The 27,384-nt window shown below is 43.4% G+C and overlaps 1 protein-coding gene across 6 annotated transcripts in view; it reads left to right on the forward strand.

The window, feature by feature from the left end:
- tacc1 (transforming, acidic coiled-coil containing protein 1) overlaps window positions 1-27,384 on the forward strand; it is a 139,519-nt gene that overhangs the window by 87,886 nt on the left and 24,249 nt on the right. For all 6 annotated transcript variants that reach the window (XM_048522854.2, XM_048522852.2, XM_048522853.2 and 3 more), the window contains 2 exons: window positions 7,378-7,438; window positions 22,149-22,362. In XM_048522854.2, coding sequence (XP_048378811.1) covers window positions 7,378-7,438; window positions 22,149-22,362 — 275 coding nt within the window. The remainder of the gene's footprint in view (window positions 1-7,377; window positions 7,439-22,148; window positions 22,363-27,384) is intronic.

Here is a 27,384-nt window from a genome sequence, read left to right on the forward strand (position 1 = left end):
AGCCCATGAATAGGAAAGGTTTAGAAGATTGTGGGCCAGGAGCAGGCAGTTGGGTCTTGGTTAGTTTGGGCTTATGTTCAGCATGGACCAGTTGGTCCGAAGAGTCTGTTGGTGTGCTTTATGACTGTATGATTCTGTGTAGGAATGGATAAGAAGCTGGTTGAAGATGAGGTATTAACGAGGACCTGAAGCAGAATTGTTTTACAGTCGGGGATAAATTCCAATAGGAAGTTGTATGGTGCCGGGATGACTGCAGTTTCCATTTAAATGATGAAACTCTGTTTGGAAACCTAATGGTACATGATCAAATGTGCTTTTAAAAAGGACAGTTGTTTGGGGCAGTGCATGCTACATAAAAAGCATGAAATTAACTGGGTAAAGTGTGGAAAAATTGCATTTAGTGGTGAGACTAATGCTAAATCTATCCAGCCAATGCTCAGCAGCAATCGAAGAAATCACCAGGATGTTCAACTACATTGTGAACTCAGCAGAATATCAATGAGGAGATGTCATGGCCACATTATACAGTGCTCTTGTCAAAGCGATAACTTGAATATTGCATCCAGTTCTGGTTGCCGTGATACCAGATGGATGTTCGAGCACTGGGAGCAGGACAGTGAGAGCTGTGAGCATGACCTCCTGGGGTCAGAACAGACCAGCGAACAATGGGCTGTTCAGAGAGGCAAATATTGGATGATGATAATGTGACTTGATGTAGTTTGTAGCATAGAAACAGTTCCCTTGATAGTCTACTGTCGAGTAGGTTGCTCCAACACAGGCGCGCACGCAGACACACACACGCACGCACACACAGACAGACACGTACACACGTGTTTTGGGACAGCTATTAGGAATTCCTTTGCATCAAGATTGTGTGACAGGTTGACTGAGGTTCCAAAGAGAGTAGCAGAGTCGAAAGCTGTGCACCTTGTGAGGAAACATGTCTGACTGTTGTAAGTGGCAGTGTTTGCATCCTGTAAGCTGGCCTGAACCCTGGTTCGCGCTCCTACCGTGTGGTTTAACTGTTGATTTTGGAATCACTTTGACGACAAGATTGTTCCTTGAGGCCTCGCAGAAGCAGGCCCCTGTTGGGTCAACTGGGGCATTTGAATCCATCATAATTCCCAATTGTGAATGGATCAACAATGGACATTGTTCCACCTCCAAGACAGTCCTGCTGCTTTCAATCCATATTTGATGCCCCCTGTGTGTGTATTAGCTTTTTATTTTTCCTCGCTTGTCATGAATACTGACTTTTTGGCAAATTTGTTAGAGCACAGTTGTGTCTGCTCATTTTGGTAGATGATTAATTGACCCAGTTTTATTTCTGTTTTACTTACCTTCTGTGAATGTAGATTATCCTGTATTTACTCAAAAGGTCAGCAACAGTACAAAAAGTCTGTCTTTGCTCAGTTGAAACTCAGCTGTCTTCTATTTTTCAAAAAAATAAAATGATTGTCTTCTGGGGGATTAAGCATTTTGAAGCAGATAGAGCTCAGGGTCACGCGCAAATTGTTTCATCAGGCAATGTGCTATCACTTCATTTTCTTTGGTCAGTTGTTCTCCCAGGCCTTTCTGAACAATGAGATGAGCCACCTGACTGGAAGTGTTTCAGGAACACTGGGTTTAGGAGCAGGAGTCAGCTGTTCAGTCCTTTGAGCTCAGTTGCAATTCAACATTTGATTCATAATCAAGTAGGTCATAGTTGTTCCGCATTTACTTCCTTTTCTAAAATTTATTTGTGAGCAGTGTCTCGCAGCATGTCTTTGATAACACACTTAAGCGTTCTGAGAGGTATATCATGAGGTAGTGATGTCTCAGTGCCAGTTTCAACACCTGCCCTGATTTTTTTTAATTGGCATTCAAAACTCTGGAAGAGATAAGTGCATTGCTCAAATTTAGCACAAAAACAGTGGGACACATTTGTCTGCAAGGGCTTGAGTAAAGCCGTTTGACAAGGTTCCACATGGTTGACTAATTAGTAAAGGTAGATCACAGGATTCAGGGAGAGCTTGCCAATTGGATACAAAATTAGTTTGATGGTAGGAGACAGGGTGGTGCTGTAGGGTTATTTTTTGGACTGGAGGATGTAACCAGCAGTATTCCCCAGGGATAGGTGCTGGGTCCACTTTTGTCATGTAAAAATTGATTTTGATGAGAATCTAGTAGGCATGGTCATTAAGTTGGTGGATGACAGCAAAATTAGTCAACAGTGAAGATTATCTCAGAGGGGCCTTGATCAATTGGACCAATGGGCAGATGGAGTTTAATTTGGATCAATGCGAAGTACTGAATTTTGGTTTTTAAAATAAAAAGCACAGGACTTACACAGTTAATGACAGGGCCCTGGGTAATGCTGTCAAATGGGGAGACCTCGGGGTTCAGGTACATAGTTCTCTGAAGTTTGCATGTTGTATAGACAGAGTAGTTAAGAAGGTTTTTAGCAGGTTTTCTTTCATTGCTCAGACAGTTGAGTCTCTCAGTTGGAATGACCTGTTGAGGTTGTACAAGACGCTGGTGAGGCCACTTTTGGAGCACAATGCACAACTCTGGTCGCCCTGCTACAGGAAGGATATTATTAAATTGTGAGGGTTCAGAAATTTATCAGGATGTTACTCGGACTGGAGGGATTCAGTTAGCATGATAGGGATTGGCTAGGACTTTATTCACTGAAGTGTAGGAGGCTGAGGGGTAATCTTAGAGGTTCGTAAAATCACGATTGGCACAGAGGGGTGAACAGCAAAGTCTTTTCCCGAGGGTGGGAGAGTTCATAAGTAGAGGGCTTAGAGATTAGAAAGATTTTAATGATACCTGTTGGGCAAATTTTACACAAGTAGTTTGTTTGTGGAATTAACTGCCAGAGGAAGTGTTGTCTTAGAGAGCTATATAGATATTTTTGATCTTGTGTCGATCCAGAAGCACGAGTGAGCCATTGAGCTCCTCAAGCATGTTTAACCATTCAATGAGATCATTGTTGATCTGGATTATCTGTTTCTGATCTTTAATGACCATTTATGCCCATAATTACTGTTTGGAAACTCTGTCATGTATTGGAGATCAACTGTAGCAGTGACTCTCAATTTTGTGTGTCACTTGTATTCCTTTTATTCAGTAATGATTTGAAGCATCTTCTATCTGGCTCATTAATTGCCAAACAAACAACCTCTCTTTGTGCAAACTGCAACTGCTGTTTGATTGACAAGGTCAGGCATCAGGGATTCCAAACTCCAGCAATTTGGTGATTGAAGCTGTGTGTCATCACTGCCAGACTGGTCCTGTCAGACAGTAGCATTTCAGACAAATTTTCAGTTAGGAATGATTTCTAATCTTCAGTTTGGGTTTATGAGTATCTCCCATCATAAACCAGATGTCATTTGCAGGTTAATAAAGTGTGAAGCTGGATGAACACAGCAGGCCAAGCAGCATCTCAGGAGCACAAAAGCTGATGTTTCAGGCCTAGACCCTTCTTCAGAGAGGGGGATGGGGAGAGGGAACTGGAATAAATAGGGAGAGAGGGGGAGGCGGACCGAAGATGGAGAGAAAAGAAGATAGGTAGGGAGGGGATAGGTCAGTACAGGGAAGACGGACAGATCAAGAAGGTGGGATGAGGTTAGTAGGTAGGAAATGGAGGTGCGGCTTGGGGTGGGAGGAAGGGATGGGTGAGAGGAAGAACAGGTTAGGGAGGCGGAGACAGGCTGGGCTGGTTTTGGGATGCAGTGGGGGAAGGGGAGATTTTGAAGCTGATGAAGTCCATATTGATAGCATTGGGCCGCAGGGTTCCCAAGTGGAATATGAGTTGCTGTTCCTGCAACCTTTGGGTGGCATCATTGTGGCACTGCAGGAGGCCCATGATGGGCATGTCATCTAAAGAATGGGAGGGGGAGTTGAAATGGTTCGCGACTGGGAGGTGCAGTTGTTTATTGCGAACCGAGCGGAGGTGTTCTGCAAAGCGGTCCCCAAGCCTCCACTTGGTTTCCCCAATGTAGAGGGAGCCACACCGGGTACAATGGATACAGTATACTACATTGGCAGATGTGCAGGTGAACCTCTGCTTAATATGGAAAGTCATCTTGGAGCCTGGGATAGGGGTGAGGGAGGAGGTGTGGGGGCAAGTGTAGCACTTCCTGCAGTTGCAGGGGAAGGTGCCGGGTGTGGTGGGGTTGGAGGGCAGTGTGGAGTGAACAAGGGAGTCACGAGAGAGTGATCTCTCCGAAAAGCCGACAAGGGTGGGAATGGAAAAATGTCTTGGGTGGTGGAGTCGGATTGTAGATGGCGGAAGTGTCGGAGGATGATGCATTGTATCCGGAGTTTGGTGGGGTGGTGTGTGAGAACGAGGCGGATCCTCTTTGGGCGGTTGTGGTGGGGGCGGGGTGTGAGGGATGTGTTGTGGGAAATGCGGGAGATGCGGTCAAGGGTGTTCTTGACCACTGTAGAGGGAAAGTTGCGGTCCTTGAAGAACATGGACATCTGGGATGTGTGGGAGTGGAATGCCTCATCCTGGGAGCAGATGCGGCGGAGGCGGAGGAATTGGGAATAGGGGTTGGAATTTTTGCAGGATGGTGGGTGGGAGGAAGTGTATTCTAGGTAGCTGTGGGAGTCGGTGGGCTTGAAATGGACATCAGTTACAAGCTGGTTGCCTGAGATGGAGACTGAGAGGTCCAGGAAGGTGAGGGATGTGTTGCAGATGGCCCAGGTGAACTGGAGATTGGGGTAGATGGTGTTGAAGTGGATGAACTGTTCGAGCTCCTCTGGGGAGCAAGAGGCGGCGCCGACACAGTCATCAATGTAACGGAGGAAGAGGGTGGGGTTTGGGGGGCCTGTGTCATTGCGGAAGAGGGACTGTTCCACGTAACCTACAAAGAGGCAGGCATAGCTGGGACCCATGCGAGTGCCCATGGCCACTCCCTTTGTCTGTAGGAAGTGGGAGGAATCGAAAGAGAAGTTGTTGAGGGTGAGGACGAGTTCGGCTCGGCGGATGAGAGTGTCGGTGGAGGGGGACTGGTCGGGCCTGCGGGACAGGAAGAAGCGGAGGGCCTTGAGGCCATCTGCATACGGAATGCAGGTGTATAGGGACTGGACGTCCATGGTGAAGATGATGTTTTGGGGGCCTGGGAATTGGAAGTCCTGGAGGAGGTAGAGGGTGTGGGTGGTGTCACGGACGTAGGTAGGGAGTTCCTGGACCAAAGGGGAGAAAATGGAGTCCAGATAGGTGGAGATGAGTTCGGTGGGGCAGGAACAGGCTGAGACGATGGGTCGACCAGGGCAGGCAGGTTTGTGGATTTTGGGAAGGAGATAGAAACGGGCCGTGCGGGGTTGGGGAACAACGAGGTTGGAGGCTGTGGGTGGGAGGTCCCCTGAGGTGATGAGATCATGGATGGTGTTGGAGATGATGGTTTGGTGCTTGGGGGTGGGGTCATGATCAAGGGGGCGGTAGGAGGAGGTGTCGGAGAGTTGGCGTTTGGCCTCGGCGATGTAGAGGTCAGTGCGCCATACTACCACTGCGCCAGCCTTGTCTGCCGGTTTGATGTTATGTTAAATTCTACAATGAATAATGCTGGGAGGAAACGAGTAACTGCAGCCCAATTTACTGACTCTATGGCTAGGACAAGATAATTCTGATAAGTTCTCCTACACATTTCCATACGGTGAAGATCTATGTTGTGTCTTTGGCTTAATTTGGAGGAGGAAAGGAAACTCAAAACTCTTCTTCATTTACATGTGCTTGATCACTATCGGAGAGCAAGTTTTCATTTCCGACAGGAATTTTAGTGAGTTATCAGATTACTCCCTGCTCTTTCGGTCCAGCTGGAGAGTCACATGAATGAGGAGAATTAATAAGGGTGGGTCATCGACCACGTGGCATTGGTTAGAGGCAGGGATAGGTCAACAATGCAAGCCTTCAGCCAGGAAATAGCCATGCACAGTATTTCCGTGACACAAACAGGCCATTCAGCCCAACAGATCTCTGCTTGTGCTTGCAAGAATGTCAGACGAAGGGGCTTTTTGTGATTCATGCGCAAAGACCCCCCCCCCCCCCCCCATGCATCTGTGCTGCAGCTTTCTCCAGTCTTTCCCTGTTTAAATAATATTCGGGTCTTCTCTTCTTCCTACCTGAGTGCTTAAACGCTACTTTTCCGAAACTAAGTTCTATTCCATGATATGCTCTGCAAGAGACTCATCTCAAGTCCTCTGCTTTCACTTCTTCATCAAAGGCTATTCAGCCCAATGTGCCCCTTTGAAAGAAGGATCCACTTCAGTCCAATACTTCAGGTCCTTGCTTATAATCCTCCAATTTAATGCACTTCCAACTTACCTTTGAAAGTTCCCGTGGAATCTGTTTTAGATTCAGATCTCAATCCTTGTGTGAAGAGATTTGGTGTAATTTTCCCTTCAGTTGTTCAACTGACTATTGTAAATCTATTTATTAATCTATTCATCTTCACACAGATGAGGAGTTGCTTATTTTTTTCCAGCACAACAATGTTTTGTGTTACACCGACCTTTAAAAATGCACGTTTGCTGTCACGATAGATTGAAGGGAGTGCTATTTTCCCTGTTAAATTTCATTTGAGTTGAAGAGTTTAGTGGGTGAAAAGCAGAATTTCCTCACCTGGTGCAAAGGATTCGGCTCACCTCACAGAGGAAACGTCTGAAGGTTTAAATTTTAAGGCTCAGGAAATTGATTCCCATCCTGAGTAACAAAATGTAGAATTGGTAAGGCAGACAATAAAAGCACAATTTGCACATTTTGGAGGATTGTTAGCAGCTTCTAGGAAATGTAGATAGTCAAAATCCGAATATTAGGCCGATTGCAACAGTGTTTTACTTCATGTATGAACATGTACATGGCAGAGCAAGGCCTCACTAGGAGCCAGTTCCAATTGAACTTGATAACATCATAGGTAGCACTGTAAGCATGTGCTGGGTTGTAACTGAGAGTATTGATACAGTTACCCTTTCCCTCCACAACATGTGCAAGTGGTCCTGCCTTCAACTCAGTCAGCACGAAGGGATGGTTTCTCTTGGAATTGCAGTTACAGAATCAGTCAATCTGTGTATGTGTGTGACATTAATCTGCACCGATCGGGAGGCTGGAACTGTGCTTGCATAAAATGAAATTCAAGCGTCCCTTTATTTAATTTTTTTTCATTTCATGCAAACTCTATTTCTTCTTTCCATTTCTCCTTTAAAAGCTCACTGCTAGCATGCGCATTTGCTCCTTTGAGTTTATTGAAGCAAAGTCAGGTAAAATCTTATGTTTTTGCAGAATTGTTTGATTTGACTGTTCTCCTGTATTTTTCTCCCCCTCTTCTTTTCTTTCTTCTCTCTCTCCCTCTCTCCCCCCCTCTCTCTCTCTTTTTATTTCTCTCTCTGAAGGAATGCTTGCCGAGTGAAGAAGTATGAAAACCAATCTCTGGTGTTGGATGTTTGCCACCAGGTAAATTTTCTTTGTTTTTCAGTTGAATTGGGGAATCGCTAGTCTGGCCTCCCCTACAGTGATGAGTGAAAACACCACCATATGGCCTTTGTTATGAGTGACCCCATCAGAGAATTCCCTACCTCCATAAAGTTAGCCTCAATAGCAGAGATAATGAGCTTGCTCAGATGGTACTTGTGGCCTTTTGGGGTCTGTCTTTCAGAGTGTGGTTTAATAACTGTACAAGCGGATCCTTATAGCCAGCAATTTAAGCTGGGAACCTGTCCAAAGTATGGTGGCATTAGGGGAGTGATGCCCAAACTGAGTAGCCATCCCATTGAATAAAGCATCGAGAGGGCTGAGGGGGTGATTTTTTATAGAGATTTGGAATATCATGAAGTGCATGAATAGGGTGAATTGCAAAGGTCTTTTCGCTGGGCTGTGTGTGTCCAAAACCTGAGGGCATGGGTTTAATGTGAGAGGGGAAACGTTTAAAAGGCACCCGAGGGGTAGACTTTTCACCTGTGCGTATTTGGAGCATGTTGCCAGGGGAAGTGGAGATGGGTATAATTACAGCATTTAAAAGGCATCTGGATGGATATATTGCTATGGAGAGGGGGAGGTTAAATCAAAGAAAATCCCTGATATTCACTTTGAGTAATAAGTAACAATTTATTTATTTAACCCTCACACTGAACAAATTAACAGAATTACTACAAACGGTACAATTCTCCCTTAACTGCTATCTATTCTTGAACTGAATTAAAGTCTACTGGTATGATGTTCCAATGAACACAATTCCCACTTATATAAACCCAAGTAATAAGAAAATTAAGTTAAAACTTTAGCCTCTCAAAGTCTACATGCATTTCTTCAGCTGTCCTTGAGTCATACATCTTTCTTCCTCTGATCTGTCATTTTTTTAACCAATAAATTCTAGCTCCCTGCCTTGCAATTCACAATCACTTGACAGAACTTCGGAACGAAATGAATGGGAAGGGTTTAGAGGGAAAAGGGGCCAAATGCTGGTAAATGGGACTAGGTCAGATTGGAATGTCTGGTCAGCACGGATGAGTTGAACCAAAGAGTCTGTTTTCATGAGTTAAGGCTATGTTAGGGATTTTGGTTTGTGAGGGGAGGAAGGGTCTCTGAGGCAAAGCATCGTAAATAAGAAGCTTCATTCATTTTTACCATGGCTATGAGGTTCACTTGGATCAGGTCAGTTCGCGTCCTAATGGGACCTGGGATGCGGTAGGGAAAAGGAATAGGAATGGGCTGGTGGTGAAGATGAGGACCTCCATCTGACCCTGCTAATATACCTGCCAGTAAGCGTCCATTGCTCCTTTCAATAGCAACATTATTTTGCACATTCCTTCCTTCTGGCGGCATCTGAAATCTTAAATGGGGGTTTTTGAAGTAGAAACTTGGACAGATATCGGACTTGTAACAACATTAGGAGGGAGCAGGAAATGGAAGAGTGACCCTGTTGTCATGATGATAAATTTGTCAGACATGGTCTTCTGCAAACAGTCGAGAGAAAAATCAATGTTTCATTTTAATCGGTGTTGATGTGAAGGCAAGAAGCAATCCTTTTACTCATTTCTGACATGGTGCTGTGTGACTTCTCAAAATCAGCATGAGGGGGCAGGTGGAGTATCAGTTTCAGATCTCCCCTGAAAGACACTAGCTGTGGCAGTGCAGCACTGCCACTGTACTTCATTGAAGTGGCAGTTTCAATTGTGTGCTCAACTCTCAGGCACAAGGACTGACCCCGTGAGATTGCTGCTGCATCAGATACGAGAACAGCTCTTGTGCAAAACCTCCTGTATTTGCACGGTGTAGATATTCTACTATCCATCGTCAGATATGAAATTCCAAAAAATACACCAATTTGGACAAGGAGGACCATATACCAATTTTGTGCGACCAGTGAGGAGTTGTGCATGATCGCCTAGATCAGAAGCAAGTGTACAAGTGTTTCCCATTGTTTGATTTGGTCATTGGATATGAGAATGCACTGGATTCTGGCTTTCATATTTGGACTCAAGTTAGGAGGAAGCTGCTATTTTGATTGTTTTTACTCCACTGAATCGGACTCAGGCCAGGAGTACAAGGGAGAATTGAGCTCTTGCTTCACTTCTGAGACTTTGCTTCATTCAATATTGGCATGACTTTTTCCATCAGGAACAGTGTGATAGCTCATTATTCTTATTGATCACAACGATGACACAGGCAGTGAATACCCTGTAACCTTGTGATGGCACACACTTCTGCCTGAACAGATGGCTCGTGTCAGCTCATTCTAGAAACCCAAAACAACAGAGGGATGAAATTGCAGTCAGTCATTCTTTGTAACTTGGCAATAACATTATTATGTAGATTTTCATTAGGTTAGTCCAGTATTAGGTCATCACCAACATTCCTAAAATGCATCGAAAATCCCTTGTCAACTAGCTGGTTACTGCCTTCCTCCAGCCCCTTCCCAAGCTGCTGCTTCAAGTATTTCGAGCAGCTGCCGATGCTCTGTTGCTTTGACCCTCACCAAGAGGGTTCTGTACTTCGTAGCAGAAGACAAATATTTCAGCATCTATTTCTATGGTATTTCTGAAATGATAGGACCAAACAACATTTTTCATTTTTCTGTTTTTGTCCAGTCTTGACCATTGAGTCACTTTGTTTCCTACAATGTATGGTGTCAGACAGAGCTACTTGAGAATAATCCCGTATCCTTTCGCAGCTTTATTCTGTGTTTACCAAACATTGCAACAGTTAATGTCATTACTGGTCTTGTTGAACTGCAGAAACATAGGCAACAAGTTTTAATTATGCAACTTTCTTTTAATGCCGCAAAATATCAGATGAGCATCACCAGACAAAAAAAAATTGATGGAACTGACAAAATGATAACTGGGTAAGCTGACTGAAAGCTTGCTCAGAGTTTAGGGAGCATCTTAAAGCAGGAGGTTTTAGTTGAGAATCTCACAGCCAGGGTTCTGGGCATTTAAGGGCCAGGCATTTTGAAAACTTTTCATTGAGAACAAAGTTTATTGATATTGTGTCTCTTGTTTATATTTTCACTTGCAATGTTTTATTTTAAAATATATCAACCAAACAATCCCAGCAAACCTGACCTGACTGAACAAACACTAACCAAGAGAATAGTAGGTTAGGTGTAGAGCCTAGGCAAAGTCAGAATGAAGGAGGACCTGATTTTGAGGCCCATCAATCCCTGAGTCAAAAGGTGTCATCACAGTCAAGGACAAGTTGCAGATTGAAGCTTCAAGTGAAGTTCTGAAAGATGGAAAGATTTCCATGTTAATGACACCATCAGTTGTAAATGTCACTGAGGACCTGATTATTAACAGTGTACTAGCAACTTGATAAATTGTTGGAACCCATTAACTGATGCCTACGCAGAATGTCACCAAGACGAGTGGTCCTATTTGACAGTGCAGAGATTCTCTTTATCTGGAGAATGAGCTTGGGTGGGATTATAATTCATGGGCAACAGGGATGCTGGAGAGTTTCCAAGTCACCTCCCCCTGCTGCAGTAAAAGCCAGTGACGTGGAGTGATCATTGGTTAGTCTCCATGAGTGAACACACTGTGGAGGAGAAGCACAGAAGGGAAAATTCACAGAAAGCAGGCACTGCCGCATGACTGCTTACGCACACAGTGAGGTCAATTGTTTTGTTGTTAATTGACAATAACAAGCCCATGGAACACCAAGCCAGCAGAGAAATGAGTCTTCAGAACATGCCAGCCACATTGAGAAGCACACCTGTTGAGCAGAGTAACTTCGACTGAGAGTGCAGTGTGGTTTTTATGCCCCAGAATTTGGTTTCTATACATTCTCCGGCCTTGTGTCTGTTAACCGACGCCAGTGGGAGGGTTTGTTGAGCACAGTCTTTTGGGTTTAATTTTTCAAGTAGCAAAGTCCTTCTTCCTTCTAACAACGACTTGAGTTTGTTTTAGATAACAAGGTGTAGAACTGGATGAACACAGCAGGCCAGGCAGCATCATAGGAGCAGGAAGGCTGACATTACAGGCCTGGACCCTTCTTCAGAAACATCAGCCTTGCTGCTTGGCCTGCTGTGTTCATCCAGCTCGACACCTTGTTATGTCAGATTCTCCAACATCCGCAGTTGCTATATCTCAGAGTTTATTTTAGGGCCTTGAACAGAGCAAAAAATCCCCAAGGTTGGTTCCCAGGGAAGTTATTAAACTGAACTGTAGTTGAGGAGTGTCAGTGATCAGATATGTGGAAGAAGGAGAAATCTTGAAGGATTGCCAACATCTAAAGTTAAGGCTGCTGCAAGTACAAGTACCATTGGTGATGGATGGAAATCTGTATGTTGAGGGAATAGGGCACAAAGGGTGACAGTTTCACAAGTACACTGATATTTGAGATTTGATAAAAGCTTGGAGCATCCAAGAGCTTTTGAACACAATGATCAGAATTCTAAAACTGAATCATTGCTGGATTGCAGAAGATGAACAGGAAAGGCAGATGCAAGCACTTGTTACTGACAATTTGTTTGTGCACGAGGTTGCTTATTAACGCTGTATCAGTGTGCTTTTCCTGGACAGCAACTGGCCCCATCTCAGAAACCCTGTGAGATTCAATTCAACAATCTCATACTCTAGAAATTGTTTGGAACTGAAACAACCCCATTCCCCTAATCGGAATATAGAACAACTGAGCACAGCTTGGTGAGTGGGATCGAGCTGAATGTCAGCAAGTTGCTTCAGTAATGTGGGGAATTCTGGTTTTGTTCAACTGTACTTGAATTTCTTGTTTGAACACAGTTGACAATGCATTGAACAACCCCCTAGTGTCTGTTTAAATAATCTCAATTGGAGATTTTGTTGACCACAGACTTCTAAGTACAGTCAGACCCACTGCAAGTGTTTAGAAATGAAGTTAACCTGGAAATGAACTTTCCAATCACCTCAAGTGTGAGAAAGTGATCAGATGTAGGAGGAATGGTTGAATAGTAGAGCTCAGAAGAATGATGGGGTGGGGGTTCTGACTGAGCTATATAAAATGCTGGAGGGAACTCAAGGATGTTGAACAGATGTTCCCCCTTTTGGGACAGATGTAGAGTGAGAGGAGGTAGGCTTAAAACTCAGATGAGGAGAAACTGCTTCTCTGAGGGTTGTGAATCTATGGAACTTCATGCCAAGGAATGCAGTGGAGGCAGAATCACATAACAGATTCACAAAAGAAATAGGTATGTTTCTGATGAAAAGTTGGATAAAAGGCTATGGGGAGCAGACAGGAAGGTGAAGCCGTATACTCAAAAGAAAACTTCTATATCTGCAACTGTAGCTGCATGACAAGAGTAGAGAAATGATAGTGGCTAGGAGAGAGTTCTGATCAGAAACTGCAATGACTAACTTATCCTTGTGTGGATCAGCAAAAAGCCACAGCCTGGACTTGGATCACAGTCATGTTTATGAAGAGCAATGCATTTTTGTTCTAGATTGTTCTTTTCAGTGACTGCTCCATGGCCAGTTTACTTTGTGATGATGTTACTGTGAGAGAATTTCCACTTTGTTTCACAATTCTCTCTATTTGGAAGATTTCAACACGAGGTTTTCTGCTTCTTGGACTGGAAGTGAGCCTGCAGGAGAGTCATGTTGATATGAGTTAGTGAAGTTAGTTTCTCTGAATTATTTGTTAATTAAGCAGCAAGGAGGCATTACAGTTAGGTATCATAGGTAGGGAGTGAGAGAGCTGTCGGACTTCAGTTTATATGTCACATCAAAACAAGAAGGGATGCTTTGGTTCACAGACCAGATCTACTTCATAAAAGGTCTGATGATGGGAAGGAAGAGAAAGCTGAGAAGCAAAACATTACTGTAAGATCGAACACCTCAGCAGTTAATATAAAATGAGCATACTGGTGTGACATAGATGTGACCTTCTTACATTTTTTTGGTTAATACTTTACTCAGTTTGAGTTTTTAAAACTTCCTAGAAAAAAAAATACATGTTTTTCCAGACTTGCCAGCTGTATTGAGGTGGAGAACTTATTTGCACTGACAGCAATGTTTGACCGTGCAATGCAAATGCAGTATTCTTCACGTTGAATTACCCCTCTCTCGCATAAAGTCACAATCTCATCTCTGAGAATGAAAAAGCAGCTTCACTTTCGTAAGTTGGCTTTCAAAATTTATATTTCCTCAAACAGGCTTGAACTCCTGCTGTACCCTTTTTCGCCTCACCAGTTTTCTGAAGCTGAAGGCTGGATGCAATACTGCACTTCTGGCCCTCTGAGGATTTTGACTATTATTAAACTCTGCCATTAGATTTCAACTGGGCTACTCTGTAGCTATTACCACAAGACCAACCAGGCGTTAACTGCTCAAGGTGCTTTTTTTTATATAATCGTACTAAGCTGAATGCCCCAGTCCCTCCACACTTCCCATGACAAAGTATGTTTGTTAACTGAAAGCCAGCAGCTAACATTGGGTTCTGTCAGCTGCACTTTTTGACTATGTCTCTTTACCTACTAAAAATCTCCTGCACCCTTTCGACCTTTGAATTAGTTTCTGATATTAGGCATTGATTTATCCAGTGTGGTCATTAACATTTCTGATAAATGGAGGCAGTAGCAGAAAGGAACCCAATGTATGGCATGGCATTTTACAACTCTTCTGAGAAAGTGCCTTTGAGCTTCTGTTCTCCATTTCCTCCATTCTAAGTGGTTATTAGTGCTAATCATTGTCCTCCTACTGGTTTGCATTTCCTGGATGCTCTTTGCTTGTTCTTGGCCTTGTTCATGGTATGTATTCAATTTCCCTCTCTCAAATATCAGACCAATTTGAACCCAGCCCATACCAGCATAGAGATATACAGGACAGAAGGAGACCCTTCGGTCCAACTCGTCGATGCCAAATAGATGTCCTGAATAAATCTAGTGCCATTTGCCAATGTTTGGCTCATTTGCCACTGCAGTGTAACTTTGCATATATCCATCCAGATGCCTTTTAAATGTCATAATTGTACCAGCCCCCACTGTTACTTGTGACAGCTCATTCCATACAAGCTGCATAGATGAGAGGCATAGATAGAGTTGATAGCCAGAGACTATTTCCCAGGGCAGAAATGGCTAGCACGAGGGGTCATAGTTTTAAGCTGTTTGGAGGAAAGTATAGAGGGGATGTCAGAGGCAGGTTCTTTACGCAGAGAGTTGTGGGAGCATGGAATGCGTTGCCAGCAGCAGTTGTGGAAGCAAGGTCATTGGGGTCATTTAAGAGACTGCTGGACATGTATATGGTCACAGAAATTTGAGGGTGCATACATGAGGATCAATGGTCGGCACAACATTGTGGGCTGAAGGGCCTGTTCTGTGCTGTACTGTTCTATGTTCTATGTTCTATGCATGTAAAAGTTGCCCCTGAGGTCCCTTTTGAATCTTTCCCCCCTCACCTTAAACTTATACCCTCCAGTTTTGGACTCCCCCAACCCAAGGAAAAGACCTTGTCTATTCACTCTATCCATGCCCCTCATGATTTTATAAACCTCCAACGCTCCAGGGAAAATAGCCCCAGCTTATTTAGCCTCTCCCTCTAGCTCAAACCCTCCAACCCTGCACATTTTTTCTGAACACTTTCAAGTTTCACAACATCTTCCCTCAGTAGGGAGACCAGAATTGAATGCAGTATTCCAAAAGCAGACTAACCAATGTCCTGTACAGCTGCAACATGATCTTCCAACTCCTATACTCAATGCACCGACTAATAAAGGCAAGCGTACCAAATGCCACCTTCACTATCCTATCTACCTGTGACTCCACTTTGAGGTAGCTATGAACCTGCACTCCAAGGTTGCTTTGTTCAGCAACACTCTCCAGAGCCTTTCCATTAAGTGTATAAGTCCTGCTCTGATTTGCCTTTTCAAAATCTCACATTTATCTAATTTCCATTCCACCTTCCACTTCATGGCCTGTTGGCCCATCTGGTCAATATTCTGTTCTACTTCAAGGTAACCTTGTTCACTGTCCACCTGGTATCATCTACAAACTTAGTAACCAAATCTCCAATGTTCAGATCTAAATTGTTTGTTTATATAAATGAAGAAAAGCAGTGGACCCAGCATCGATCCTTGTGGCACACTGCTGGCAAACTACAGGAAGATCTTGTGCACAGTGCCATCGATCAGCACTTTCTTGTCAATAATCCACTTGCTGACACTCTGTTTGGGTTCTGTCAGGACCCAGTGTTCCTGATCTCACTACAACATTGGTCTGAACATAGACAAAAGAGCTGAATGACAGAAGTGAGATGAAAGAGATGGCAGCATCTGACTGAGTATGGTATCAAGTTATCTAGCAAAATGCAACTTAGAGGGAATCCGGGGTGATGGGGATCTCTCTGCTGGTTGGAGCCATGCTGAGCATGAGGGAAGATGATTGATCTCTGCCCCAGAACTTTACACGAGTTTCTTAGGCCCAGCCAACATCAGCTGTTTCAATGACCTTCCTCCATTGTGAGGTCAGAATTGGGATGTTTGCTGATTGCACAATGCTCAGCACCGTTCACCACTCAGATACTGAAGCAGTCTGTGTCCAGGTACAGCAAGTAACATCCAGACTTCGGCTGGTAAGTGGCAAGTAACTTTCCATGTGACCTGAGTGCCAGACAAAAACCATTTCCAACAAGAGAAAACCTAACCAGCTGTCCTCCATTTTGCTGGCATGTCCATTGGTGACCCTCCCCTAGTATTAACATCTTCAGGCCTTCCGTTAACCAGAACCTAAACTGGACCAGCTAAATAAATAATGTTCGCAAAAGTAGGGCTGAGGCTGGTTATTGTGCGGCGAGTAACTCCCCTCCAGGCTCCCCGAAGCCTGTCCACCATCTCCAAGGCCCAAGTCGAGTGTGTTATGGAATGCCCCCCACCTGTCTGAATAAGTACAGCTCCAGCAACACTTAGCCCCTCCAACACCATCTACATTCACTCCCTCCCCACTCCTGCAGAGTGATGGCAGTGTGTACCATTCATAAGACGCATTTCAGCAACTCTTCAAGGGTCCCTCGTGAGACCGACAACGAGAGGCAGCATTTCATGAGCAGATGTTTGGAATGGAGAGTTCTCTGATGTCTTGTAGCTAGTGGATGTAGAGAAGGTTACAAAAGCTTTGTGAGGATGTCCTTGTGAAGAGTGCAGCGAGAGAGGCTGTTGTGGGAAGCTTCCAATATTTGGGGAACCAAGTGTTGATTCATATTTTGTTTTCGTCAAGTTCCCGCACAAATTAGAATGAATAATGAAGGACTTAGATTAATGCCCAGATAGTCAAATACTAATTGAGGAATCAGTTCCAATAAGATTGTTAGTATTTGTCAATTTATTTCACTTGGGATAAAAACAAATTTATATCTTTGTGCAACAAATTTGTCAGTGATCTTTGAACGAGGGAATCCTCCTTCATCAATGACAGGTACAATTTAGAAAGTGCTGAAGTGCTGTATTCCTGAATGAGGCTGCATTTCATCTAATATATCCTTTATTTTCTGATTCTCCCAACAGTTGTTATGCTGTTTTTTTTTCTCTTGTGTTTTGGGCAAAATATTTTAATTGGTGCCTGGCATGCTGTACAAGGATTGGCTTGCTGTTCATCACACTGAATCTGGTTTCTTGCTGCCCTCTGCTGGTCTGCAGTGTGTGGTAACAGTTGGAAACTTGCATGGTTGCTTCCTGTGGCCATGATACCACCAATGCATCAAACAGACCTTTTGGATTGTTGGGCGACTGACTTGAGAGTGGATTCACATCTGACATTTTTTTTCAACACCTCGTTCTACCTGTTATCTTGCAAGTTGACGATTCCACTGCTCTGTTGATTTGTATCCTTCCTTGTGCATTACATAAACTTGTCATTCAGAACAGCACTGTCTGCATCCTAAGTCGCAGCAAATCCTTTTAAACATCATCCCTGCTCTTGCTGAATGACACTGACCTCTGACCTCTGTTCAGCCAAGACCTCTATTTTTAAGCTCTCATCATTATTTTCAAATCCCAAAGTAACCTTACCCCTCTGTAGGGATATACTCTCCTTTGGTCAGTCCCACAATCTTCCAAGATATTCCAATTTTGTGCTGTTAAGCACCCCAAATTTCATTAGTTTCACCAATAATGGTTAATTTTTTAGCCATCTGGCCCAAATCTGTGGAATTACTTGCCTGAATCTCTGTCTCCCTGCACCTTATTCTTTTGAAGAGCCTTTTTATTTCAAGTCAGAAACTTCCACTGCCCTGAAATCTGTGTGGCAGGCCCTGAGTAAAATCATGTTGAATAATGCTGTCTTGCCAAATTTTTTTTTTGGGACCTTATTCTGTAAAAATTGTTGCATAGATGTGTGTTGTTCTTTTGAAGGTGCTGTACATACAGAAGTTGAGGAAATTGCAGATAATAACATATGAAAGTTGGTAATGCATATTTTATAAAATGAATAGCAATGAGCGAGATAAATGGAAAGTGAACTTTGTGGGTTTGAGTGAATTGTGGGTCTATCTACATCACATGGCCTGCAAAGGGACCTAAAGCAGCTCCCCGCCACCTTTGTGAGGGCAACTAGAACTTGCAATAAATGCTGACCCAGCTAGAGATGCTTACTTCCTATGAGTGAATAAGAAAAAGGAAGAAACACTTGCATATAATGAAAACAAGGGGCTGCAAAAACTCAGTAGGTCAACCAGCATCTGAAGAGAGCAAAATGGAGCCAATGTTTTGAGTTCAAACTGACTCTTGATAACCTTGTTTGCTTTTATGTGTGTGAATGATGCCTGCTGAAGTCTCACAATATGCCTTAAACCATTCACATGCAATATGCCACTGAAATTTCACGATGGCTGTGCTGGCAGATGTGTATGATTTAGACAGCCTTACGTGTGAACATTGACACATGATAACATGCCAGCAACGTTTTAACCTTTTCCTCCAGAACCCCCCCAATAAAAATGTAAATTCAGCACACTCTGAAACACTGCATCGCATGTTTATAAAAAATGTGTGCACTTCCTTCCAAGACAAAGGAACAGTAGGACTCAAACATCATTCTAACCCATTATTTGAACCTTGCCAGCATTTTAAATACCATCATGGAGGATATTTACAGTCACGCTGTAATTAAATGGGCTGGGTACGTCATGTCATACATCCAGGCTGAGCAGTTACATGGTCCTGCCCACTTTTCCTTTTTTAACTTTGTGGCTAGGAAAGTAAAAATCAGCACTGCCTGGTACTTAGGGCTGCATTGTTACATTGCTGTTAGAGATATCACAGGGGTTCGCTGGTTTCCTGTTTGAATTACAGCATATGCTGGTCCCAATTCCTGTGGAACGTTGGAGCCCCCCTATCTGTTGGACTATTTTTGACGAACACAAATGGAATGGTTTGTCCCTGTCTTGACAATTTGAGACTATGCTATGAGCTTCCTGACTCTATGAATGGCAAAACCCAATAAGATCACCTTGGCAAACTCTGAAACAAATCTGAATTGAATCTGTTTTGCTTTCTGCAGACTAGAGTTGGAGTAGGAAGAAGTGGTGTCAGGGAGGTCATCGCCCCAGAGTGGTGTAGTCAGTCCAGGCAAAAATCCCCATTTCTGCCAGGGTTTGTTTGTTTCCCAGCCCATCAAGAAGAGATTGCTTTCAATGGGTGTCATCACAAGCTGTGCATCTTTAAAATGTGCTGCCTGTCACTCATACTTGGCCACAACGTGGTGTGTGTACACTCAGGGATATCGCCTGGGGACATGCAGAATGTTGATCACCCACCTGGTAGTTTGGATGCGAGTAAAACAGCAACGTCGTCATCTCTGGTTGAGACCTTGCTCAATAGAATTGTGATGGCAAGGAACAAAAATGTGATGTTTGCAGCCAGTCCCCAATGCAATCTTGATACGACAATCAGAGAAATGCATGTAGATGTCAAGTGTTCCATGCATGATCAGTTTCTAACACTGATGAGTCTGAGGATTTAACATGTTGGAATGCGAGACTGTAAGCAGAGCTATTCATTGATAGAGCTGACATTACTTGATGGGGTGAGTTGGCTCACAAGTCTCCATAATTCTGTAAAAGCCTCCTGACCCCCATCCCCTTTACCTGCAAGGCTGTGTATCTGTGATCTTTGGCAAATTGTTAGCAAAATTCAATGAAACTACTATGTTAACAGTTGAAAGAGGATTGAATTGTCTTCAAAGCCCAGCAGTAAGGTTGGATTTTGGATTTTACTTCAAACCTGAATCTGATTCATTCCCAGATGCTTGCGAGAATGTAAATGTGTCCATATTGAGTTATGCAGCATGCAGCAGACCCTTCGGTCCAACTTGTCCATGATAATCAGATGTCCCAATCTGACCCTAGTTTCATTTCTCAGCATTTAGTCCATATCCCTCAACCCTTCCTGTTCATATACCCACCCAGATGCCTTTTACATGTTGTAATTTTTCCAGCCTTCTCCACTTCCTGTGACAGTTGGTTTCATACGCATAACACACTGTGTGAAAACATTACCTTTTAAATCTTTACCTCTCACCTTAAACCTACAACTCCTTGTTTTGGACTTCACCCCCCCGCCCTGAGCATTCTCGAGAAAAGCCCTTGGCTATTCACCCTTTCCATGACCCTCATGATTTTATAAATCTCTATAAGATCACCCCTCCTCTTCCCTGGAGTTTTGGAGACTAAGTCCCAGCCTATTCAGCCTCTCCCTGCAGCTCAAACTCTCCAGTCCTGGCAACATCCTTGTAGAATTTTTCCGGGCCCTCTGAAACTTAACGACATACTTCCTGTAGACCAGAATTGTATGCAGTATTCTACAAGTGGCCTCGCCAAAGTCCTGTACAGCTTCAATGTGACATCCCAACTCCTGTACTCAGTGTTGTGATCAATGAAAGCAAAGCTGCCAAACGCCACCTTGACCACCCTGTCTACCTGCGACTCCAATTTCAAGGAATTGTGCACCTGCCACCCCTGGGTCTCTGTTTGGCAACATTCCCCAGGACCCGAGCGTGAAGTGTATACGTCCTGCCTTGACTTGCATTATCAAAATGTAACATCTCGCATTTACCTAAATTAAACTCTATCTGCCACTCCTGGGCCCAGTGGCCCATCTGATCAAGGTCTTGTACTCTAAGATAATCTTCAATGCCTACGACACCATCTACTTTGGTGTCATCTGAAAACTTGCTAACCATACTTGCCACATTTGCATCCAAACCATGAATATAAATGACAGCAGGCAGTGGACCCAGCACTGATCTGTGGCACACCACTAGTCACAGTTCTTCAGTTCTTCTTCCTACCCTCTATCACCATTCTATCTCCTACCTTCAAGCCATTTTTGTATCCAATTGACTAGCTTCCCATGGATCCCATCTGATGTAATCTTACCATCCAAATTTAAATTGTTTTGATTTTTTGTGTCATAGAACACAAGTGAGAAGCACAGTGGTTTTATAGATTTGATTATTGTCTTCTGTGCAGGTTAAATGTTTGGTGTGGTCTCATGGAATGGCGACTGGCGAAGCTGCTCCATTGTTTGAAGAGCAATGAACCAGCCACTCTGTCAGTGCCAGTATGGCCTGGATCTTGTGAAACCTGCACCCTGAAGCTGGCATACATTTGTAGTTTGGTCCCCATTTGCAAGGATGTAGAATGCCACTGCTACAGCAATATCTCCCCCCTCTCAAACACATCCATCATCCCCAATCACCAAGGATAGAATGACCCTGGCTATTACAGAAATTGGGTATTATTTGAAATCAAGTGGATTGATGCAGTGAAGTGTCAAAGGAAAGATCAGAGTAAAGGTGAAATAGGGCAAGCATCTTAGTCAGGGGCGAAACAGAGAATCTAAGCTGATGGAAAAACATTATTTGATTTGATTTATTTTGTTAATAGTCACATGTGCTTAAGTATAGTGAAAAGCTTTGAACTTTATTATTAAGTGGAGTTTCATTTCTCTCCCCAAGTTTATTGTTTCCCCTTCATTGGGTTCTGTGCATTTAATCTTGTGAATGATATCCTATTTTACTGTGTAACCAGTATTTATGGAAAACATGAAACTTTTTCTTGCTTTCTTTTGGGCTGTGGGTGTCAGTAGCTGGTGCAATGTTTATTGCTCATGCTCAATCGTCCTGGAGAAGGCTGTAGTGGGAAGACTTCTGAATCACTGTATCCCCCTTTAACAGCACAGCCGTTCTGTAATCCAGTTCATTCCTGTGATGCATCCTTTTCTGTATGCCAAAGTGAAACACAGTCTTTGCACACTAAATGTGTAAATCTCGTGCACTCCTCTTGTCATGTTTGGCACTCTCTTTTAGTGAGTATTCAAACTAACTAGGTCAGATCTGGACTAAAATCACTAGCGCCTCTGACGTAGCCCCAACACCTAACACAGACCACTTCCTGGCTGTTGATTTGCCTAAAAGATTGATTGGAGCTTTATCTTTTGGTGAAAATTCAGAGGCAGGAGTTTCTAGAAAACCGCCACGTTGAAAATATGTGAAAACCTGGATTTTTCAAACCATGCAGTGACCAAAGTTGCCCAAAATCCCATGAGTACTGTTCATTAGATGCAGCAGATTAGTGGACACCGAGTGGTTACCAAACAGCCAGCCTTGGTCAGCACAAGAAAATAGGTGTTCTCAGCAGGTCATAGTTGTAGACAAGAGTTTGCATGAAAAAAAGACTAAAGCCTCTTGCCTCCATTTCAGGATGCCGAGCCAATTGAAAGGTGTGATGACCCTGACCTTACCCACAGAGAGAGGCATGCTACTGATGAAGAGAAACTGGCCTCCACCACATTAGTCAATCAAAAACCTGCCTGCCAAGAGGCAAAAGCTGAAGTGGACGACGACACTGAGTACTTTGAATACTCCAGCCGCCCGGCGACTGCCACTAAACAGGAATTACCAGTCCCTTCGGAAGGTAAGAGGTCTGTGTGGAGATTTTGCGGGCCGCTGCTGCCCAGGGTCCCCCCCCTTGTGAGGCCAGCATCTTGCATAAGTAGCCTTGTTCTCCATTCATCACATTCACCACTTGTGTCAAAGGATAAGTGAAAGCACCGTTCACGTTTTGCACAAGATCTGATGAAGGTTGCTGTGCTATGAGCCTGGTACAGGTCCCTTCCCGAAAAGATAGCGTGCAAGCTTTTTCTTTGTGGGCTGTTACCGGGATTGGTGCGAAGTATGTCAGCAGCTTCAGGGAACCAATGATGGAGTGTCCAGTGGGACTTATTTTTTTCATTTCAAAGACATCCTTTATGTACAAAAATACTTTTAGGAATATATACATAATCACAAATGCAGTTCTATTCTGTACAGTGGCATATCAAGAGTTTTGATTCTATCCAAACAAACCAAAGACATCTCTTACATATATATATGTAAATATAGTATTGCATATGAGACACTAGCAGGGTCCTGTAACTAAAAGGAGCCCTATTTATCTTGAGCAGGAAGACATGAGACAGTGGTCTTTCCCCACTGCACCTCGGTGGCAGCTGTCCCAAGCTTTAGTGCATCCCTCAGCACACCATCCAGATCCTTGGAATGTGACATTCCGGGAAGACCAAAGAGAGTCTTTCACCGAGTGACGGTTCTCCACGCATATTTGATGTTTGTCTCAATGTGCATCCTGGGGATCATGGTGCCCCATATTGCAGAGATGCTTGGGATGAAGCTGGACAAAATCCACCGCATCATTCTCCAGACTTCCTATGCAAAGGCATATTCTAGAAAGAGATGGGTGACAGTCTGAACCCCCCTCGCAGCTGCTTCGAGGGAAGAGTGCAGTGATGCAGACAGACCAGGTATACATTAAGGATCTCTCTGGTTGTGCCCTTCTCACCGTCACACAAACAATACCATGGGGCTTGTTGGAAAGTTCAGGTGATGAGGCCTTCTGCGAAATGACTTTCAGTGGGGGACAAGGATGTTCAAGAGTCCATTTGTGATCAGGAAAAACTGCATGTCGAAAATGCATGTGACTGAAGCTCAACAGAAATGGTCCCAGAGACACAGGAACTGTTTCTGAGCACTTGCCTGAAAACATGCTGCACATAGGCTAGGATTATGTTGTTAGTATAGTAGGCTGTTGTAAAGGTAAAACAATAAACACATTTCAGTTAAGTAAAAACTTCTACCTTGCACACATTCTCAGTGTTTCATTTATTTTCCATTGCCTGCAGGCACTCTATTATTTGACTGTGTCCGTTGAATGTCTGTCATTGCTTCACCCATTTCTTCATGTGTCATATTGTCTATGTAACATGTACCTCTGTGCCACTACTGTACCAGAAACATTTTGGGGAGATTGTGTGGTTGATGGGCAGGTAGACAAGCCACAACACTCCAGTGAAAGTTAAGAGATGTATGAGAATTCCTGTTGTCCCTCTCAAATGGAAAAGTATGAGAAGCTCAAATTAACTGCAGTTTCAAAAGTAACTTGTGTCTTCCACTTGCTGCTTTTAAATTCATATGCTTTTAAATCACTTTGAAGCCTGCTCTAAACCCTCTTTCCCCACCACCCTGCCAAATCTCCAGCCCTACATCCCTTTGAGATCTCTGTGGTCCTTCAATTCTGTCCTGTCTCTCATTCCTGACTGCAACTCGACCAGCGTTGACAGCTTTGCCTTGAGCTGCCTGGGTCCTTTCTCTGGGATGCTCTCTGCCTTCACTTTGCATTCCTCCTTTAAGATGCTCCATAAAACTTATCTCGTTGACGAAGATTTTTTTGTTGGGCATTTCAGCTCCTTTTGTGGCTTGGCACAAATTTCGACCATGGTCCTGTGAAATGCCTTCAGCTGTTTTACTGTGTTAAAATGCTGTATAATTCTAGTTTGTCATTAGGGTTTATAATGGAATGGATGCCATTGTGAGTTGTTGCATCAGACAAAGGACCATCTTCAATATATTGCCAATGTTGCATTGGATTTTCACTGCAGTTCAAGTTAGATTGAAGCCAAATGTCGCTGACTGCACCTAGATCACTAATCTGTGATTCTCTAAATTATGCCACAAGAGACTTGGATGGTTAATTGTTGTCACAAACTTAGAGGGGTATAGAGTGAAAGTTGGATGCCTTTTCAAAGCACAGACATTCTCTAGGCCAAATGGCCTCCCTTAGGTTGGAAGTTTGAGTCAAGATGAGTTATTCTCTGACCCCATAATTCAATACAAATTCATCTTGGGACCAGAGAGCATGAGGTGTCTTCATTGCTCTGTGACAATGCAGTTTTGATTGAACGTGTGCTAAGTGAAGTTATCACGTGAGGCAGTAAACTGAAGCCAGGTAGAATATCTTGGAGTTGCATGTGTTTCATCTTTTTGCTTGATGTTTAATTCAGCCTTGTGATTTTGCTGACCATTGTTGTTTGTTTAATTTGTACACAGCCCTCTCCATGCTCAAGTATGTGACTTGTGTGAGTAAATTGACAGCCAAACATGCTTTCAAGTAGTTGACTTGCAAGCTTCACTTTGGACTGGTATATTTAATTTCAGTATTGCACAGTGTGAAACACGTTGGACCAGGGAGACAAAAACTGTTGAAATAGTTGATAATATGTAATCAGGAATACAGTCCTGCATATTGCCTTAAAATGGAGTCTCCGGTACAACGACACATGGATAGCTCTTCGGTAGCCCTGCGTAGTTGTTAGCTGGTTGGGTCTGACTGGGGTGCTTGAGGCCAAGTGGAACAAGAAATCAGGGGACAGCCCTATGTTAATTGAGAATTTATGGGTGAGATGCACTAATAATAAGCTAGCTAACCTGATGTTGTTCATATCTGGAGATTTGAAGGGTGCTGTGGTACAGAGGTTCCTGCCTCAGGGCCAGGAGGTCTGGGTTCAAGCCCTACCTGCCCTCGAAGTGTATCTCTATTGGTCTGCGCAGGTTGATTGAGAAATGCCTATAAATTGTATTTAATACAGTATATACTTAGAAACTGTAATTCTAATCCTCTGAGTTTTAACAGTTGTATCTTTGTTAATTTATCTCCATATTTTCCAGCCAAAATAGTTTAAAATTTGACTAATTTTGAGATGATGAGATTGTGGAAGGTTTGTTTTTTCAGACAGATGGCAACATGTAGAAATCTTACAGTATGTGCCAGCTGCCAAACAATCTCCATGCAGGTGAACTCAGCTTGCACATCATACGATTGCATACTTCATTGCTGCGTTTTGGGCAATAAATCATCTATAATGATCTTGATACGCAAACAGGCCCACACACTCGTGCGGTCTGTCTCTCTGTCTCTCTGTCTCTCTGTCTCTCTGTCTCTCTGTCTCTCTCTGTCTCTCTGTCTCTCTGTCTCTCTGTCTCTCTGTCTCTCTCTGTCTCTCTCTGTCTCTCTCTGTCTCTCTCTGTCTCTCTCTGTCTCTCTCTGTCTCTCTCTGTCTCTCTCTGTCTCTCTCTGTCTCTCTCTGTCTCTCTGTCTCTCTCTCTGTCTCTCTCTCTCTCTGTCTCTCTCTCTCTCTGTCTCTCTCTCTTTCTTTCTTTCTTTTCTCTCTGGCAGAATTTGACCCATCTCTAAGGCTGAATTATGAGGAAAAAGTGATAAATCTGTGGTTGAATTTGGTAAGGTTGAAGATTTGATTTTTTTTTCCAAGTTTTTAAGCTGTCTTATGGAGGAGTTGATGAGAGTGTTTCTGGGAAGCACAGTCTAAAAGTTAAAGCTAGACCATTTAAGCAATCAAGTTGGAAATGTTCCTGCATACACAAGGTGATAGATATTTGCAAGAGTCTTTCTCAAATGGAAATTTATGCTATATCACTTTCAAGCTTTGGGTTGATAAGTTTTTCTTATTAAAACGCAACATATTGATCAAAGTCCGGTTTATGCACATAGGTTGCAGGTCAGCCGTGATTTGATTGAATGTTGGGACCTCAATGACCACCATCAGTTGGTGTAAATTCCACACCAAGAGTTTATGTGCTCGTGATCTCCTGCAGTATGGATTCTGAGAGAACAAGGACCATGTTGAGTCTCATAAAATGAATGATGTGATCACAAAAAGACCTCATCAGTGTTAGCTGAAAAAAACATTCTGGTGAAATAGCTAGATTTCCACCAAAATGTCTTTGATAAGTTGCGAGAAGAGGATGACGATGACCATGTTGTCACATGTTGTCCAAAGCTTTTGATGAGCCACAGTCTGAGAACAAAAGCGTTTATAAAGCTTGTGTTCAGAAATAGAGCATGAAGTACACAGGAGATTTGCCTTTTTGTCTCTGTGACTAAGGTAAATAATCCCACAAAGGTTATCTGTGTGCATGTTGTAGATTTTATCCATTCTTCATGGGAAAGTCCACGTCCACGAGCTAAGTACAGAGAGAGAGACCCATGTTTCTAGGGTGGCTGAGTGGTTTGAGAAGTCTCACTGGTTATGGTCGTGGAAGATCGTTATCACAACAGTGGTGGGAACTAAAATGATCAATGAATTGAAGCCGAAACTTGGCAGATACTTGAAGGAAATTAACATATATACGGATACAGGGTTTAGGTGTGGGAATGAGACCGAATGGATTGCTGCAATGTAATCCAGCACGGACTTGATGGCCCGAATGGCCTCCTTCTGTGCTATAAGTAACTATATCGTGGCTCAGGTTTCACTGAAAATAGACTTTTTACAAGACTAAGCTCATTTCATAAGTTGCACAATGATGTGGGAGATACACTGGGATAATGAACATGCTAAGGTCTCAAACTGGCACAGTTGACCCTGGGCTGAACTTGAGAACAACGCAAGAGGCAACAGGGTGTATCTCTCGAACTGAAATTTGAAAATGCTGTTTGTTAAGTTGCCAATGCCATTGTGTGAACAAGTTCTTGTGATGTGGCTTCTTTCGTTCTTCAAGGCATCATTGAAAATTACTCTGCTGCATCAAAAAATAAACACAGCAGGGTTGGAGAACTCATTCAGCTGGGGAGGATGAAACAGTGGGG

The sequence above is a fragment of the Stegostoma tigrinum genome, chromosome 40 (assembly GCF_030684315.1).
Source record: "Stegostoma tigrinum isolate sSteTig4 chromosome 40, sSteTig4.hap1, whole genome shotgun sequence".
In the NCBI taxonomy this organism is placed as follows: domain Eukaryota; kingdom Metazoa; phylum Chordata; class Chondrichthyes; order Orectolobiformes; family Stegostomatidae; genus Stegostoma; species Stegostoma tigrinum.